Here is a 16,699-nt window from a genome sequence, read left to right on the forward strand (position 1 = left end):
CCTTCATAGAAATAAACGGCATAGTTGAGCAGCAGGTGAAGTTTAACTTCATCATCTCTTGCTATGCACATTTGAAGGTACCAGAGCATTTTTTTAAACTATGAATAACATTATTAACTAGACTGTGTCACATTTAAAGTACTGTACATTCACTGATCTTCTCATTATGTTAATCAACAGGGCTTTCCTTAAAAGCCTAAAATAACAATGACAACTATTTAAAGACTTTCAGGGGCCATTTTCTCATAAGAGGGAGCAGTTAGTGGGACTGCAGCTCTCGCTCACAAACACAGTTTTGTAATGTTGACAGAGCAGCTGCCTCACACAGATAAAAGTGACACTAGGAAGATTTCGCAGAATAAAACTTGACAACCAGAGGGATATCCAGCCATGATTTCAAATGACTACAGCACAGAGGAAAAATCATTTCACCATAATACAGGAACCAAAGGTAGGCTTGTGTTTTCAAACTGCCCTCATTATAATTTTGCTAAAGCTATAGCCTTATGATTTGTTGTTCACACTGAGCTCACATCAAAGCATTTGTTTGTTCAGCATGTATGCGCACAGTCAGAGTTGGGTCCAAAAGTCTTCCACTGTATCCGCTGATTATCGTGTGTTTGGGGCTGCTGAACACGATTCTGTTGTTAACTGCTGTTGTTATTGGAATTTACTGTGAGTATAACTGATCCAAGGAAGGTGCTGAATCTTGACAATCACTTGTTTAGAGACAGTTTGGAGTACACCTTCGTAAACAATTCACAACCAAATCTATGAAAAACCTTTACCGAGCTTACAGTATTACTTAGATTTGATATGAATGGGTATATACAGTAATTTGTATTCTGATTATCACCTACGAGGACTAAAAAGGTGACCTTCTTACTTGTTAATCACAGGTGGCAAAGTCAATGAGGAATCTACTCCCCACCAAATGACCATACAGACACTCATCATGGAGGTGAAGCAGCTTCAGATACTGCAGAGTGATGCTATCAAAGCTCAAGAAGAGGCCAAACAAGCATTAGAGAAAGCGTTCAGTGGTCATCAGCAACTTAAGCTGCATTTAGAGCAGAACAAGACCCTCAGTGACAGCCTTCAGAGGCAGCTTGAGACACTACATGCGGAGAGAGCAGCACTACTGTCAAATGCATCTAATATTCGTGAGAAGTTATTACATACATCTTTATTGCATACTGGAATCAGACAATTTCTTCTTGTTGTGAATGTTCCTTTTTTAACAGGGGAAAGTTGTGGACGATGCCATCCAGGATGGTTGTTATTGAACACATCATGCTACTTTCATGCTAAAGTAGGGCTCAGTTCCTTGAAGAACTGGTCAGACAGCAGAGCGGACTGTATCAGCCGTGGGGCAGATTTGGCTGTGATTGACAACTGGGACGAGCAGGTGGGTCTAGCACACTGTAAACCAGAGGGGAAGGATGGAGTAAATAGGCAGGGATACTTTTTATGTTTTCATGTTCAATTTATGTAAAAACTTCTCAGTTTCAGGACCCACTGCTTTTAGAAAACAGTGAAAACAAAGTCATTATTAGTCCTTTGACTCAGCCCACCAAAACCCAGCTGGAGATACACCATTGGCTTTAAAAGAAATAAGTAATAAAAGTAGTAAGTAAAAATTGATTTGATTATCAACACAAGTTTAACAATGTAAAATAGAATCCCAAATGTTTTATAATGATTCAAATTAACGATTATAATAATACAATTACAATGCTGTGTATTATCTAATTCACATTTACACTGTCAAATTAGAGTTAAATCTAACTTAATTAAGTGGACAAAATAGCAGAAACACATATGATACAGTCCACTAAAGCTCAACCATAACACAATAAAAGAAAGGAAGTCACTTTCAGCTTTTCCCGTTTAGGGGTCGCCTTCACTGACGACTCACATGTTGACATTTGGTACGTGTTTTACGCTGGATGCCCTTCCTGACGCAACCCTGATTCAAACCCGGGGCACTGTGGCGAAAGCGCTACGCGTTAACCACTAGCCTACCAGGGACGGCACAACCATAACACAATACAGTCTGATAAAAATGACCATATAGCTAAGTCATGACAGAAAACTATAGGAGTTGTGTGAAAAAATACTGAACATGAATGAGTAAGTGTCATTTGCATTGTTTTCCAAAGGTAATTGTATATGTTATGTTTTTCATAGGCCTTACTCACTCTAAGGCCTATAATTATTGACACTAGTATAAAATAATAACTTAAACTTCACCCCTGTTTTCCTAGCTAAATCTTTTTGAGACCCTACCAAAAGTGGAACGCACTGGTCGACCATGGTGGTTTGAGGCTCCAGGAATTTGGATTGGCCTTACAGATATTCAGAAAGAGGGCACGTGGGTGTGGGTAAATAATGTGACCCTGCAGCATGGAGGGTAAGAGCTTTAGAACTTACCTATACTGTGGTAATGCATTTGAGATGGGCTGATGTAAATATCACAACCAAAGATGACCATAAACCTTACAAAATGTTTTTTTTGAATAGATGTAAAATTAGGACAATCATTAAAGCGCAAGTTGAATCTTCCTGTTTATACTGACTAAAATCTTTTCAAAATCACCACATATGAAAAATATGCGATTAAAACAGTTTCGCTGTAGCAAAGTGGACAGATTTTCAGTGGTGACCTGTTAATGACTTCTACATGCAAGTTATATTGTAACATGATTCCAGATTTCGGATAATTAACAACAACAGCAACAAAAAAATACATCTACAGTAAAAGTATAACTTGAGCCTTCCTGTAGGTACTGGATACAAGGGGAACCCAACAACTATGGGTCCTATGGTGAGAACTGTGCAGCACTTATGATCAGAGACAACCCTAGGAAGTCATGGTTTGATGGACAGTGTGATGTGACTAAGGAATGGCTGTGTGAAATGGGACCCAACTAGTTCACGTGTCAAACAAGACAACATACAGGATGTGGCGAGAAGACAGATACTCAAATGTCCTCTGTAGCAAAATATATTGTTTATATGTGTATTAACTCATGAATAAATGCATTGATTATATATTAACATGAGTGGCGTGGTTACTCCATCAGTCACAACTTTATGAATGAGTGGAACAAAAATGTTACTCTTGAATAAAACACATGACATCTTGAGTTGTACAACTAAAAACAATGTGTAAAACATTGTGTAAGCCAAATACTGAGCATCAGCAGAAGCACACTTTCCCCCATCATAAAGCCTTGGCATGCCAGCTTCCAGCTTGATGTATTCTTGCTGGAGGCAAGCCGTGTGTAACATGAATTTATACAGTATAAGTCCCCTGAACTTACTGTATACGTCCACGCATAACTAAAAAAGGGAGGTAAGTTCACAAATACAAAGAGGAACTCATGCTCGAACCCACTCTGTGTCTTGTGGATATAAAAGAGCAGACAAACAGAACAGTGTGCAGTTCACTGCACAGCTATGGAGAATCCACAAAGAAGGGCAAATATCAGTGCAGACAGACATTTCCATACTCGTGGAATATTTGGACAAGGTATGAGTTTGAAAGGTCCTGCGGTGTCTGACACATTTGCTGTTTTTTGTGTCTTTTTTTTTTTTTTTTTTTTATTTACCATTTCTTAGTTTCTCAGATCGTGGGACAAATTCATTGTGCTTATTAAAATGCTAGAATGTGGTAAATGTGCAGCCAGACCTCAATGATAATAATTATATTTCTGTAGCTTGTTGTAATGTAAAATCACTGTGCATGTATTGGTATAATGTACAGTCAGGTTAGACAGAATATTCAGATTTTCTCTGGATTATACTGAGGAACCAAGATATTATTTTTGAAAAGTCATGTTACTATTGTGTTTTTCAGATGTAATTTTTCAATGTATAGAAAATGGATAACACAATGAGGGAAAACATTTTCTTTTATTTGTTGGAAGCATTATTTAGTGAATTAAAACAGTTTTATGTACTGCAATTACAGGTGGACCCACTTTCCCCAGCTCCCGACGCATTATACTGTGTCTGGGACTGTTGAATGTGGTTTTTCTGAAAGGTGCTGTTGTTATTGGCATTAAATGTGAGTATGACAATTGACAAAAAGTTTTTCCTCTTCAGTGGAATTTCACACATTAAACAGCTGAACAGACGCTTTTTGTCTTTTATGAAAACAATATCACAAAAGTTATTTTAAACACATTTTAGACAATGCCCTGAGCTACATTAAGCACAGAAAAAAATATTATATAGGAATATTTGGAAATGCATATTTTTTAAAATAAATTTTAATTATTTAGGAATTATATGCTTTTTTATGTCAAATCTAGTTGTGTTACTTACACATTTGAAAGTCAGACATACATTTTTGTAAAATGTTCTCCTAATACAATCAATTGTCACATACTTCTTAACCAAAAGGTGAACATTGTACAACTTTAGTGTTCATTTTAGTAAAAATGGGTATTTGACTACATCTCCACACACATTTCCTTGGCTCTTTGTGTCATTGTGTTCCCACCTCTTCTTCAGGGAGGACTCCCTCCAGGTTTCTCATTCAGCTGCAACACTGCTCATCAGTAAGCTGAACTATCTCGGTAGCAGCCAGAGTGATGTTATCCAAGCGGAAGCGAAGGGCAGGAGGAGAAATTGGCAGGTGATAACTGGCTCTCAGGACTCAGGATCAGTCTCACTGACACAGACACAGAGGGGATTAATAATACCATCGAGGTGGATCAAAGGCGAGAGCTGCAGCAATGCTCTAGTAATTGTATACTTTAAAATTATAATTGTATTTTGAATATTTAATATTTTTGAATGGTTTGATTTTCTAAAGATACTGGAAGGATGGAGAACCAACAAAGTTCAGATGATGGAGTAAGGCCTGTGGGGTTGTGACTTCTAGCTCTGATAAAATTATCTATTAAACATCAGCATGTTAACATGCTGACAGTAGCATCCAGCTCAAAGTACCATGTGTCAGTAGAACCTTCCAACACATTCCTGAGTTTCTGAAGAAGTGTAGCATGTGCACACACTCACACACAAAACCCTCCGACAATGTAACACGTACTTCCCCTGTGTTCTCTATGCAACATCTAATTCTCTTAGGAAAACAATTGCAATGCACTCAACATCACCAACCAACAGTTGTTTAGGGGTGGATTCACTTTCAGAACACACTCATCTTCTTTGCAGATATAAAAGGAGGAAACAGACAGACCAGTTGGCAATGCCCACAGCACCACAATGGAGAATCCACAGAGGATGACCGATAATGGGCAGGAAGTATCATTTATACCAGTGGCTGCTCCAGTTTTCTCCAACAATGATGGACATTCTCACCCTTGCTATGAAATATTTCCCCAAGGTATGATTTCAAGATTTTCTAATGTCTGTGATTTTAATTAATTTACTGTTATTATTATTATGAATAAGTGAAGGGCAGTGCTGGAGATAATTTATTGGACCAAGTCTTACTATGAGGTCTCAGGGAGTGCAGCTTTAATGCCATTTATTATAGTTATCACCCAGCACATAGCTGACACATACTTCTAAATGATTTTTGTTTATTTTACAATGTCACAGGTGGAGATAGATGTAGTCGACGGGTCACGCTGTGCCTTGGGGTGCTGAACCTTGTTCTGCTGATAGTTGCTGGAGTTGTTGGGGTTAAATGTGAGTGCGACTGTTCATATGATAAAATTTTAATTTCCTTCTGCCTTGGAATTTTGCTGTATATGACAAAACTGAACTGACCCCTAACACAAGAAGCTTAATGCTGATTTAGCTTTTTTCAGAATGCTTTAGAAATTGTAGCTTCCTTTGTTGAACACGGGCAAGGCAGCTTTATTTATAAAGCACATTTCATACCCAGAGGGTGGCACAGTGGCGTGATGGTTAGTGCTGTCGCCTCACAGCAAGAAGGTTCTGGGTTTGAGCCTGAGCCAACCTGGGGCCTTTCTGTGCTTATGAGTTTCTACAGGGTACATCTGGTCAAGGATAACTAGAGAGAAGAGTTGATGACTGTCAGCAGACAGGATGTTTAATATTATTATTATGATGTGTATAACTGTAGCCTTAGCCATAATATGTTCTTATGTTTAATGTCACGACATGTTACTAGAGGTCGTGTGAGAATGTTTTTAGCTACACACCACTTAATCAACAGACACACACACATTGATTTTCTTCATGTTTTGACTACTGTTATGACCAGCTGCAAAGCTGGTAACAGAGACGTCTCGGTTGACGTTTCTGTGTAGTATGGGGCTAGCCCAACCGAGGGGATATAATGTATAGGCCTGGTGGGTTCAGGGCCTTTCATCTTATATCTGCCTGCGAGCAGGTTGGAGGTGCAAGATACCTGAGCGTGTAATGTTAATTTTACCTGTGATCCTTTGAATAAATCAGCACTGGTTTGAAGTTACTTGGACTGTCTCGTCTCTCAGAGTTAGCAATGGTAAGAAGAACCATATCCTGCAGTCCTAAGTTTTAGAATTGAAAGTTAAAAACTCTTTAGAGGATGACAGATTTCACCATTCAGAACTAGAATTCAGTACATTTTTGGGCATGTTAATAAAAAGTCGTTCAACTTAAACTGTAAGTTTAAATTAATTAGCAAAGCCTTTGATAATGCTTTATGAAGATCCTGTATAGATCGAAACATTGCTGCTTCTATTGAATTAAATTATTGGGAGTTCAACAGAGTGCACAAACCTTTTTTTTTTTTTTTAAAGAAAATCATAGACACATATCCTGCAGTCCTAAGTTTTAGAATTGAAAGTTAAAAACTCTTTAGAGGATGACAGATTTCACCATTCAGAACTAGAATTCAGTACATTTTTGGGCATGTTAATAAAAAGTCGTTCAACTTAAACTGTAAGTTTAAATTAATTAGCAAAGCCTTTGATAATGCTTTATGAAGATCCTGTATAGATCGAAACATTGCTGCTTCTATTGAATTAAATTATTGGGAGTTCAACAGAGTGCACAAACCTTTTTTTTTTTTTTACAGAAAATCATAGACACATAACAATTACACATTATAAATATATACATTGGAAAATTTATTTTTTTACACAAATACATAAGTGTGAAAATTCACCTCACACAGTTTCGACAGTTCTTTGTTTCTTTGTGTCATTGTGTTCTCACCTCTTCTTCAGGTGCTAAAATCAAGGACTCCCTCCAGGTTTCTCACTCAGCTGCAACACAGCTTATCAGTGAGCTGAACAACCTCCGCAGCAACCACAGCGATGTGATCAAGGCTGAAGAGGAGGCCAAGAAGGATTTAGAAAGGGCGCTCCAAAACCATACACTGTTAAAGATGCAAGTTGAGCAGCATGAGACCCTCAATGATGGTTATCAGAGACAGATTGAGACACTGCGAACAGAGAAGAAAAATCTGCAGTCCAATATATCAGCTTTTGGTAAGACAGAGTTGTATTGTGTTTGAAATATAATTTTTATTTAATCTGTTAAGTTAGAATATTAAGGTACAGCAAACATTTAGACACACCTGTCACCCTTTCACCAGGTTTACCCTTGAATTTGATTGGCCTATGACCACACGACTATATACCTAACCTACTTATATGCATGCTTGTTTGTTTTTTGGCTGACATGAAAGTTATTATTTTATTTTTGTTTTCAAGTTAGACTACTAAAAACACCTAAAGTGACAACAGGCATTTTGTTTCTTCTAGAGGGAAGCTGTGGCAAATGCCTCTCTGGATGGATTCTTCACAACTCATCCTGCTATTTTTTTTCTTATGTGGAGTCTTCTACTGTCAGAAAGAATTGGCCAGACAGCAGAGCAGACTGCATAAGTCACGGGGCTGATCTGGTCGTGATCGATAACCCCGAGGAGCAGGTGGGTTAAAAATAAATGAGAAAGAATATATTGAATATTTGAATTTTACAAATTGGACATCTGAATCTGCCAACACTTTGTTTGCCTACACAGGCATTTGTGAGTGTCACTGTAACAAACGTGCAAGGTGACATTACCTGGCAGAATGGAGCCTGGGTTGGTCTCACTGACATAGAGACAGAAGGGACATGGGTGTGGATTACTAATGTCACTGAGGTGGAACAAAGGTATGAGCCGCAGTATTATACTTGTAATGCTGTATGAACAACAGGTCATTATTAATTATTTTCAGTTTGCTACATCAATTTGATGAAAACACGTGATCACTTGTTACCATGATTTTGATTTCTCTAAGGTACTGGGTGGATGGAGAACCAAACAACCATGGAATAGAAGGAGAGGATTGTGGGATTGTATCATATAGTTCCTCAAATCCCTGGAAGACCCGATATGATGGGAAGTGCCAAATTCATGAGTTATACTGGATCTGTGAAATGCCGCCAAGATAATGTGTGAATACACTTATGAAATACTACTCAGGCAGAAAACATAAGCATGTGTTCAAAACTGTAAGAATAAAATGCCCTCAAAAGTTTTACTGTTCTTCCTGCCACTTTTCACCTGAAAACATTCTAATTTTATGTTTACACTCCTTTTGTGATATACTAACAGATGCCTGTGTACACTGCTAGTAGCTACCCTGCAGGAGATGATACAATACTTTTTTGCTTTTATATTTCAGCAAACAAAAAATAAATAAAATAATAATAACAGTTATCTTTGTGAGGGTGTACATATCAAATAATGACCTACTACAACAGTGACAAATGCTGACAGTAGCCTTAGAATACACATAAAAAACAAAGGTGGGTGTGGATTAATCTATAATGCACTAGATTTATGAAATTTTCCAACCCAAATTTACTAGTAAGTCAACACTTTTCCAAATTCAGCTGCCTGTTGTGCTTAGGTCTTTATCTAAATCTCTATAATAACTTTAACATTATCTTTGACTAAACTGATAATTGTTATAAGGGACATATTTGGGATTGGGTCCATTAATGGAAACAGGGACACATGAATTTGAAAATGCCTTACCAGTTAATGGCCGTTTATGTAACGAGCACAGATTTAACCCTTTTACTGACATACACATATTATTGCACAACCAAACCAAGATGTGATTTCAAAAGCATGTTTGGCATAGTGTTATGAAATATGTGGTTTTGTAAAAGAGCAAGCTGCAGCTGTTCCTTGTGTTTCATAATAGCAGGAACGTTAAGTACACTAACACTCCAAACTTCCATTGGCATATTAACATTACGTGCCAAACATCAGCATGTGTGTGTGTTTGATATGTGGTCTTCAAATATGCCTATTAAGGTTATATGGTTAGACAACATTTTAAACAGTTTAATACTTTAACATTTTAATTTTGCAATTCACAGCAGGTTCAAAAATTTATTTAGCTAACATTTAATTTTGCATGGCAGATATGATAATATAGGCTGATGTTTTTGTAATAAATGCATCAAAACAATTATACTTTATTGTTTGTTTGAGGTTGAGGCCATGTAACATCCACACCGATATTGTAGGGTTTTGGCAACAATAACACAGGAAGTAGTAAAATTACTGAACATGGGACGCTGCATTTAACTTAAGTGATTAATGATATTTGCATTTTTTTTCTCTTTTGGTATGATTAAGATTCAGAATGGAACTGGATGGGGGTTTGGTGTAGCGGCTTCATATTGCAAAATAGCCCAGAAAATGCAAAACGTGTCCCACATTAGGCCAATTCACCCTATTTGTTTAATTTAAGGCCTGTACTTGAGTGGTTTCCTTAAATAATTTCACAGGTGATGTATATCCATGTCTTGTTACCAGTTGTGAAATGTATTATATCTTATATATTGCTAATAAAAATTTCACTTCTCTCTTCCCATGAATAACAGTTTTAACTCAAATTAGATTCTCACAAATTTATGATGAGCTCAGCATTGTATCTTTAAGAGTCAGCACAAAGCAATGTCCTGACAGTTGATCTCCCCCTTACTCATTCATTTGACTGATCTCTGCTAAACAATCAGAATGGAGAGGGAACAAGTGTCCAGTTGTAGTTCTGATGGGGGGTTTAATAAACTGATTTGTGAAGAGGATTTGCATGACAGCGATTCTTACCCCCACCCTAAACAAGGCAGCCAACAAGGTAGAGTGACTTATCATTTACTGTGCACAATACAATTAACATAAACAGGTTTCTGATTCAGTTTGATTCTTTAACAGGTTTTAAAATAGTGCTGATAACAAATGGTGAAGTTACTACTAAGTGAATGGTTTGCATGGCTCTTATAGGATTTTTTTCATCATATAAACTGCTCAAAAAAATTAAGGGAACACTTAATCATCAGTGTATAACACCAAGTCAGGTAACCTTCAGGAATACCAATTTGTTTTTTTGTCTAAGCAATTGTGAATCAGTTTCAGCTGGTTTCATCAAATTTAAACTGACAAAGAGGTGCAATGGAGAGGCAAAAGCAAAGGGACTGGGATTGTCTATGGTGGCCACAGACACATGCACTCTCCTTACCCTTCTTGACTGATTCTTCTCAAGTTTTGTGTTTAGTGTTCTTGTTGCTACTGGTAGCATGAGGCAATACCTGCAGCCCGTTATACCAGGAGAAGGGCAACAACCCAGCAAGAGGACTGGTATCTGCTCCTTTGTGCAAGGAGAAACAGGATGCTCACTGCGAGAGCCCTACAAAATGACCTCCAGCAGCTACTGGTCTGCATGTTTCTAACCAATCAGAAACAGACTCCATAGGGGTGGCAGGAGTTCATTGTCCTCTAGTATGACCTGTACTCACAGCCCAGGACTAAGCAGCTCAGGTGGTATTCGCTAGAGAACACCTGAATGTTGTCGGGTCTGCATACAGGCACATGGCGGCCATGCGCACTTCTGAGTCACATTATGAGTTGTCACACAACTTGGATGAGCCTGTAATTTCAAATTTTTCACTTTGATTTTCAATATGATTTTGAACTGTCTGTTGCTGTCAGTGCTGCTGTTAATACTGCTTATTTTGTTATATTACACAGCCTTATGCTGGTTTACTGTTTGCACATTGAGAGCCAATGTACCAGAGTCAAATTCCTCGTGTGTCCATCACACCTGGCCAATAAAGCAGATTCTGATTCTGAATATAGCCCCTTGATGATTTTGGTTTTCTTTGACTGTTTTGTCATTTTGTTCTGAACAATTTATAATTAGTAAAACTTTTGAATTTGAATAAATCATTCACCAAGATCCAATGTGTGATTTGAGTTTCCTCTTAATATTTTTGAGCAGTTTATAAAGTCTGTATAAACTGAAAATTCAAATATTTTTACAATATGTACAATTTTAATCAGTGTATTGCTTGTACAGTTTGATACAGTTATGTTATTGATTCATGATCTCTCTGTCTAGCGTTCAAGCGCAACATGATACCTGGGAGACTTTGTAAAGCGGCTGCAGTGAGCCTGGCGGTACTCGCTGCTGTTCTGCTAATAGTTGATATTGGCCTGGGGGTCCACTGTAAGTCTGTGTTACTGCATAGGACTGTGACTAAGGATTGTATTCATTATAATATGTTTTCTACTGAAGGTTTTCCTAATTCACTCATTTATTGCTTGGTCTTTTAAATGTGGGGAAAAATACATAAATGTTCATGTCAGTCCAACCTGTCTAGAACCCAAAAAAATTTTTATTAGCTCTAATATAAGACAGGAAAATGTAGCAAAATATCTTATTTAAGAGCCGGAATTCATAAAAAGTTTGTTTTAAAAGGACTTAAATGACTTAATGATAATCTCAATAGTTTCAGCTCTTGATATACCATTTATACTGTATGTCTGCAGTAATTTTGACAAATGTGCATGTTGAACTAATCTTTCTGTTATAACCTTAAAATATGAAGTTTCTCTGGACACAATGCACTATTCTTTGCTCAAATTGACTCAAATGGAACCTATTATATGTAAAGGTTATTAACAATTTTTCAGTATGTTATTTGGCTGAAATATGTGTGTGTGGGTGTGTGTTACTTGAAATGAGAGAGAACGGAGGAAATAAAAGAGAGAATGTACATGTGCTGCAGTAATACTGTTGGTCTTCAAAATTTACAGACAAAAAACTCATTGATACCCACCTCACATTCGATGATGTAAACCGTATGATCAGTGAAGTGTACCAGCTCCAGGATACTTACAAGACTGCAGTTGAAACCCTGAACAGTGCCAAGAAGCAGTTGGATAGTGAGCTGAGTCGTCAGACACCAACCAAGTGGGAACTTGACCACCAAACAAAAAGAACAACTGAATATGCTGCACGGATTGATCAAATTACAAAGCAGATTGCAGAAATGAAAACCCACTTACCAGTGATTAGTGAGACCTGTTTTACTATTGTTGTACATTAGACAGTATATTAAAAGCACAATGATGTGTTTTATAAAAGTCTTTTGTTATTCACATTCATTTTATTTTCTTTGCCAACAGCTGATAACTGTAGACACTGTCCACCAGGATGGATTTTCATGCAGTCAGTATGTTATTACTTCCCTGACTCAGAAAATACCATAGTGAAAAACTGGAAACAATCCAGAGAGTTTTGCCAGACACATGGAGGTGATCTTGCAGTCATAGACAGCAAAGACAAAGAGGTTAGTTATTACTTTGTTGAATTTTTTTTCATGTAAAAAATGTATTTGTATTTTTTAAATGCTGTTTATATTTTTCATTTAGAAATCAATAGTAAATTTCTTGAGAAATAACTCGAACCCACATTCCATACATACCCACTGGATTGGACTGAGTGATAAGGAAGAGGAGGGGACTTGGAAATGGGTGGATGGAACACATCTGGTTGAAGCGTAAGCATTAAATTAGTTTTGCACTGTGAGAATGTATAAAAAAGGATTTTTTTGTAGGAAATTGTCATCATAAAGTCCCAGGGTCGGCTCAAACCCGTAATCTTCCTGCTGTGAGGGAACAGTGCTAACCACTGCGCCATCATGCCACCCTGGTAAAAATCAGGTCACAAAGAATTCAATTAGCATTTTTTCAAGCAATCTCCTAATGATGGTAAGCATGATTAGTTGGAGTGAGAAGGGGTTCTATTTTCCCTGATGAATCTTAAAGGAAAGATCTGGTAACTTTCTATATTAATACTGTAATGTTTTCAGCGATCTACATACAGATACTAAAGCCAACAATGAATTACCTCTACTCATAGTTAATGTCTGTCACTTGTCAGTCCTGGATTAGCTTGTTCATCTGTGTGATAGATTTCCATTGCTGTTGTTCAAAAACAGTTAAAAACCCATCAGGGCAACACACCGCTGCACTGGGTGGCATGTTTTTTCATTACAAAACCCCAGACCTGACTATAGTGCCTCAAAGGCTCTGAGCAGCCATAGTTTCCTGAAGATACTACGGGTCAGAGTCAGAAATGTTGTGTGTGCTCTCAGCTTTGTTTACATTCAGCTAGCTCCTCACACTCAGGTCTGGGGTCATAAAAATTTGACATGACTGACAGCCTGGATATTATCAAGATGTGGAAAACTGTTTAGACAATTCAATAAAATCATTGTTTGAAAATTCATCTGAGCGACCTCCAAATCAACTAAAGGTTTTCTGTCAGATGGTTTTCATGACTGATTTATAACTTTTTATTTTTGACTTTCACTCATTTGTGAGAGCAGGTTTTTGTCCAAGAATTGGAAAATGCAAAATGTGAAGTGAGAAAAAGCAAATACTGTGCCTCTGTCAAGTAACCTACAGTATTGCACTATATTTGCTCCAGGTACTGGACTGAGGGAGAACCAAGTACTGTCTCCTCCAATGAAGACTGTGTAGCAGTGTATCCCAGCAATAACTTCTTCGAAGCTTGGATGGATAATACATGCGGAACTACAAAGAAATGGATTTGTGAAAGAGCAGCAACTTCTTTGAGCTGAAATTGAACAGCATTTGCTGTACTGCATTAACTGTTTGCTTTAAGAGTTCACTCATCATAACATTTTATGTAGTGAATAGCCTTTACCAAATCAGAGCTGTGATTATATACATACACAATGTATACATGTGAATGATACTATTAAAAAATAATAAGAAAACATTTAATAAACTGATGTACTGCTGCCTGATGGCTAAGTCTGCAGAGCAATAAAGATGAATTTTAATGGCCTATAAATTATTTACAGTATAAACGTAAGGTGGTATGTTTAACAAGACTTACTGATTTCTCAGGTTTTAACGAGCCATAGAATCTGCAGTTGTGATGTGTATGGGTCAGACAATGCACATCTCAGAGATGCCAGGTAATAAAAGTTCAGAGGTCACCCTTATTTACAAAGATGCATATGCAGGCAATAGTTGGATGGCACAGTGAAAGCCAACAAGCAGGTGAAGGGTGACAACAGGCAGGCAAAAACACTAGGTGATCATGTGGGCAGGCAACAGGCAAAGTCCAAAAACTGGAAGGCAGGGAAAAGAGCAGACTGAAGAGAGTGACTCCAGAGGTATTGAAATGGCAAGACAAGCATAGAATGATAGCTATAAATGAGCTTTGATGACAGTGAAGGAAAGTCGATAATTTAAAGAGATGAAAAAAATATTTATTGGCCAACAATTCATTCAAAAGATAAACCTGTGTTTAAGTACAAGTTTTTATTAAAAGCCATTAAAGTACAGTGGAGATACTTGTTAGCAGTATGCTGAGTAAGCATATCTGTCTGTCTGTCTGTCTGTCTGTCCTAGGGTCCACACATACACACAAAGACAACAGGATTCAAACACAAACCTTTGGAATTGTCACTTAGAGGGTCTATACAGAGACTTACATTCATTTCCAGGAGACTAACCCTAACCTTAACCAGAACCACTACTTACATAACTTTAACCTTTACCCTAGCTTTAACAAAATCTGACATTTGCTCTAACCTTACACCCCGTCATTTTTGTAAAATTCACTGAATTCGTCATGGGGCCCAGCCTCTGGTGACTTCCAGTTCCCACAAAGCAGTGTGCTCCCAGTGTTCTGTCCCTATAAGTATATATAAGCAAGGCCCCAAACACACACAGACACACACACAGCCCTTGTCACTTTTATAAACAGTAGACAAACAGATCAATCGGTACGACTTGCAACAGTGTAATGGAGCCACAGTCAGAGCAGGAAACATCATCTGAACTGGGGATTTCTCAGAGTTTCGGCACAGATGGACATTCACGTTCCCGCTATTGGACATTTGGACAAGGTACAACTCACATTAAAATCTAATCTAAATATATTCTGTGGTCTAAAACTAAAATTCTAAATATAATAGTATTTATCCTTTGTCCTATTAACCTATCAAAAAGTAAAATGTTTACAGGATAATGCTCTTAATTTTATTATTATGATATAAATTATTAGGCTTTTAACTCAGGAATATTTTGTAGGTGTGTTTACAAAGAGAGATGGGTCTGCCCTTCAAACCCACCGACTGGTTTTACTGAGCCTGGGCCTGCTGAATGCTGTTCTGCTCATAGCTGCTGCTGTCATCGGGATTTACTGTGAGTAAATCCCAGCAAACTGCTGATTGCCTGTATCTGACATGTTGTCCCTATTCTCTGAAATTGGAGTTAGATTGTTGAATTTTAAAATATCAAAATATGAATGTGCAAGGTTGTTACTGTAATATATTCCAAGGCATTACATCTAGTGGCTGTTTTACAACTTCTTTTTTTTTTAAAGTTAGAGTGAGACATTTGGATGTGGATCTCAATACACAGTGAATGATACAGTACAACTAGCCAAACGTTTACACAGCAAATGGTTTAATTCAATTGAATGCAGTCCTGTTGTGGTGCAGTTTAATGTGGCATATCAGTAAACTGATGCTGGCATGCTCACAATGACATATAACATTTACTTACTTAATTTAATTTGTTAGAATACATTTTCTAATAAGTACTAAACCATAAGAACAGCTAAAGCAGATGGAGTTGTCATTCGTCTTGTAGGTATTTCGTCATAAATCAAGTTACTATTCACATTGAAACATCTGGAACCATGAATGAAAAGATAATTCATTATATTGATGATGAGATATTTTGCTGGGTAAGTGAAACTTTTGACCTGCTCGTGGTTCTTGAAAAAAGTCCAACAGTTGTTCAGGTTAGACCAGTGGTGGACTGATCAGCTGATACAGTGCTAGTGAGGTTAAAAAAATGTACATTGACTTCATGCACCAGTCTTTCTCTCTAAGTTATTACAATCGTTATGCTTCAGGTGCCAAAGCCAAAGACCTTCAGACTGATCAGGCAGCTGCTACGCCACTCATTATTGAGCGAAACTATCTCCGCAACCAGAGTGATATCATCAGAGCCAAACTGGAGGCCCAGGCAGCATTAGCCAGAGAGCGCACCAATCATGTGCAACTAAAGCTGCAAGTGAAGCAGAAGAAGACCAGCACTGACGTCCTTCAGAAAAAAATTGAGACACTACTTACAGAGAAGACAAATCTGCAGATTAATAAAACTACCTTAGGTGAGGCCACTGACTTCCACTGTCTTTGGTGGCAATTCTTATGGTCAAACTTTCTCCACTGCGAGAACACATTTTTTTTTAGAGAATATCAAAAACTGTCTTTGACCAAAAATGTTTTTTCAATCTGTTATTGCAACAGAGGAAACCTGTGACAGATGCCAACCAGGATGGATTCTTCTTAAATCATCCTGCTATTATTTTTCTCATGTGCCCGACTCCAAAAAGAACTGGCCGGATAGCAGAGCAGACTGTATTAG

The 16,699-nt window shown here is 37.6% G+C and overlaps 3 protein-coding genes across 5 annotated transcripts; all 3 read left to right on the plus strand.

The window, feature by feature from the left end:
- Positions 1–245: 245 nt before the first annotated feature.
- On the plus strand, positions 246–2,950 carry LOC109955240 (C-type lectin domain family 4 member E-like). The gene is made up of 5 exons (XM_020591194.1): positions 246–451; positions 900–1,163; positions 1,245–1,408; positions 2,268–2,413; positions 2,787–2,950. Exons 1-5 carry the CDS (start codon positions 391–393, stop codon positions 2,932–2,934), a joined length of 783 nt encoding a protein of 260 aa, XP_020446850.1. The 5' UTR covers positions 246–390; the 3' UTR covers positions 2,935–2,950.
- A 510-nt stretch (positions 2,951–3,460) lies between these two features.
- LOC109955141 (CD209 antigen-like protein E) lies at positions 3,461–8,619 on the plus strand. 3 transcript variants are annotated; one of them, XM_020591006.1, is made up of 8 exons: positions 3,461–3,535; positions 3,977–4,072; positions 5,188–5,359; positions 5,578–5,667; positions 7,158–7,421; positions 7,698–7,864; positions 7,958–8,091; positions 8,220–8,615. In XM_020591006.1, exons 3-8 carry the CDS (start codon positions 5,239–5,241, stop codon positions 8,371–8,373), a joined length of 930 nt encoding a protein of 309 aa, XP_020446662.1. In that variant the 5' UTR covers positions 3,461–3,535; positions 3,977–4,072; positions 5,188–5,238; the 3' UTR covers positions 8,374–8,615. The 3 variants fall into 3 exon arrangements, with proteins under 3 accessions (XP_020446662.1, XP_020446664.1, XP_020446663.1); XM_020591008.1 differs by lacking the exon at positions 5,578–5,667 and having other exon boundaries at positions 8,220–8,619; XM_020591007.1 differs by lacking the exons at positions 3,461–3,535; positions 3,977–4,072 and having other exon boundaries at positions 4,986–5,359.
- Positions 8,620–9,866: 1,247 nt separating this feature from the next.
- Positions 9,867–14,483, plus strand: LOC109955140 (CD209 antigen-like). Its single transcript, XM_020591005.1, has 6 exons — positions 9,867–10,076; positions 11,337–11,444; positions 12,035–12,295; positions 12,407–12,570; positions 12,653–12,780; positions 13,713–14,483. Exons 1-6 carry the CDS (start codon positions 9,959–9,961, stop codon positions 13,864–13,866), a joined length of 933 nt encoding a protein of 310 aa, XP_020446661.1. The 5' UTR covers positions 9,867–9,958; the 3' UTR covers positions 13,867–14,483.
- The last annotated feature ends 2,216 nt before the right edge of the window (positions 14,484–16,699 follow it).

Source organism: Monopterus albus, unplaced genomic scaffold, assembly GCF_001952655.1.
Source record: "Monopterus albus unplaced genomic scaffold, M_albus_1.0 scaffold13.1, whole genome shotgun sequence".
Classification (NCBI taxonomy): Eukaryota; Metazoa; Chordata; class Actinopteri; order Synbranchiformes; family Synbranchidae; genus Monopterus; species Monopterus albus.